This window comes from Penaeus monodon, chromosome 16, assembly GCF_015228065.2.
Source record: "Penaeus monodon isolate SGIC_2016 chromosome 16, NSTDA_Pmon_1, whole genome shotgun sequence".
Lineage (NCBI taxonomy): Eukaryota > Metazoa > Arthropoda > Malacostraca > Decapoda > Penaeidae > Penaeus > Penaeus monodon.
In genome coordinates, this window is record NC_051401.1 from 39,710,405 (window position 1) to 39,712,904 (window position 2,500).

Below are 2,500 nucleotides of genomic sequence, written 5' to 3' on the forward strand. Positions count from 1 at the left end.
AGAGAGGGAGGGGTAATTAATCATAATTAATAATAAGTTTTATGATGATTAATAATAAGATTCCATTTGTTACAATGGAATCTTGGTTTGGGGAAACACGTCTTTTCTTTTTTGCTTCAAATTTTCCCCCTTGTGGCAAGGAATGGCCGGGGTTGATCCATGGCGGCGGGGATTTGAACGCGGGGCAGCAATATTGCAGAGAGATTGCCCCACAAGTAAAGATAGAAAAACAGAAGAAAAAAACTGAAAGAGAAAAAGAAAGAGATACAGAGCCCGGGGGGACAGGGAATCGGGGGCAGACAGACGACAGACAGAACGGACAAACAACAGACAGACAAAACAGAGAGAGGAAAACGACAACGCAGCAGACAGAGGCGGACGCGGGCAAACAGGAAGGACGGGCAGACAGACAGGACGATGCAACGACACAGATTGACAGACAGAGAAACAAAGAAAGAGAGAGAGAAAGAGAGAAAAAGAGAGAGAGAGGAAGAAAAGAGAGAAGGAGGAGGGAAAGGGGCAAAGCGGGGGGGGGGGAGATCCCCTCGCTTTTCCCCTTGAAGCGTTAATTATAGGATGTGAAATAAAAATTAGAGGTGTTGTTTTCACCAAGCGCTGAGGTATAATGAAATATTCTCTCTTTAGTGTTTTAGACGCAGGATAAAAATCCATTTAGATTTTTTTTTTTTTTTTTTTTTTTTTTTTTTTTTTTTTTTTTTTTTTTTTTACGAGCGACGAGTGGCGTAAAAATAAAGGGGTTATAAGTGTTTTTCATATACGAGTAAAACGAAAATCGAGGACTCTTTGAGAGCACTTGTATTTGTATAGTATATTTGCATATATGTGTAGATGTGTGTGCGTGTGTGTGTGTGTGTGTGTGTGTGTGTGTGTGTGTGTGTGTGTGTGTGTGTGTGTGTGTGTGTGTGTGTGTGTGTGTTGTGTTGTGTGTTGTTGTGTGTATATGATAATATATATATATATATATATATATATTTATGTATGTATGTATGTACATGCATTTGTTGATTAATTTACTTGCTTATTTATTTATGTCATTATTTACTATGATGATTGAGTAATATATATATATATATACTATATATATATATATTATTATTCATATATAATAATACATAAATATATATATATGATAATATATATAATATATTATATATATATATCAATATATATATATCTATATATATAACACACACACACACACACACTATATTACTATATTATGAGTTAATTATATATATTATATATATTATATATATATATATATATATATAGATAAAAAAAACATCATACAAATAACAAACAATACTAAAAAACACAAAAAAGCAATAAACCACACACACACACACACACACCAACACACACACCACACACACACACACACAATATCACAGGAGGGAACGAAGAGAGACGACGAGGACGGGGGAACGAGAGAGGAACGACGAGAAGCACGCACGATAGTATTAGAGACGAGAGAGGAGGAGGAGAGAGAGAGAGAGGAGAGAGAGAGGGAGAGAGAGAGAGAAGAGAGAAGAGAGAGAGAGGAGGAGAGAGAGAAGAGAGGCAGAGATATATAGTATATATATATATTATATATATATAGAATATATTTTAAATTTTTTTATACATTATAATATATATATATATATATATATATATAATATATATATATATATATATATATATTAATATATATATATAATGATAATATAGAGAGAGAGAGAGAGAGAGAGAGAGAGAGAGAGAGAGGCTGAAACAGAGACAGAGAGAGAAATAGACTGAAACAGAGACACACACACCCCTCAAATAATAATAATAATAATAATAATAAGTAAAATAGAAAAAAAAAAAAAGCATAACACACGTACATACACACACACCTACCTCACACAAACACACACACACAAAAACACAACAAACAACACACAGAGAAGGGACACGCACGCAACGCACGGGCGCAAGAGAAAGTGCCATAACCTCCCTCCCGGCTTCCTCTTTCTGAAACGTGCGTGCGTGCTTGCGTGCGTGTGACTGTGTGTGTGTCTTGCAGGATTCTACAAGGAAGGGATCCCGGAGCCACGTGGGTCACAGATCAACTCGCATCCTTACTGGAAGCACGTGCAGTACCGGCGTAAGGTGGAGGATGAACTCACCACCGTCTTCACGAAGTTTAGGGAGATATGGTGAGTTTGTTGCAGAGTTGGTGCGTTTGTTGCACACTTGGGGTATTTGTTGCACCGTTGGTGAGTTTGTTGCAGAAGTGGTGAGTTTGTTGCACAGTTGGTGAGTTTGTTACAGCAGCTGATTGCTTTTGATTTGCTGAGGAGCTGCTTTTAACTTTCGGTAAATATTTTGAACCAATGTCTTTAGTATTCTTGTTTACAAATCCACTCGCACATACATACATACATACATGTATACATACATACATACATACATACATACATACATACATACATACATACATACATACATACATACA

The 2,500-nt window shown here is 36.3% G+C and overlaps 1 protein-coding gene across 1 annotated transcript in view; it reads left to right on the forward strand.

Annotated features, from left to right (window-relative positions):
- The first annotated feature begins 142 nt into the window (after positions 1–142).
- The window catches only part of LOC119583043 (high affinity cGMP-specific 3',5'-cyclic phosphodiesterase 9A-like), a 23,004-nt gene continuing 20,646 nt past the window's right edge, over positions 143–2,500 (forward strand). The window contains exons 1-2 of the mRNA XM_037931556.1: positions 143–215; positions 2,069–2,201. Of these exons, the coding sequence (XP_037787484.1) occupies positions 143–215; positions 2,069–2,201 (206 nt within the window). The remainder of the gene's footprint in view (positions 216–2,068; positions 2,202–2,500) is intronic.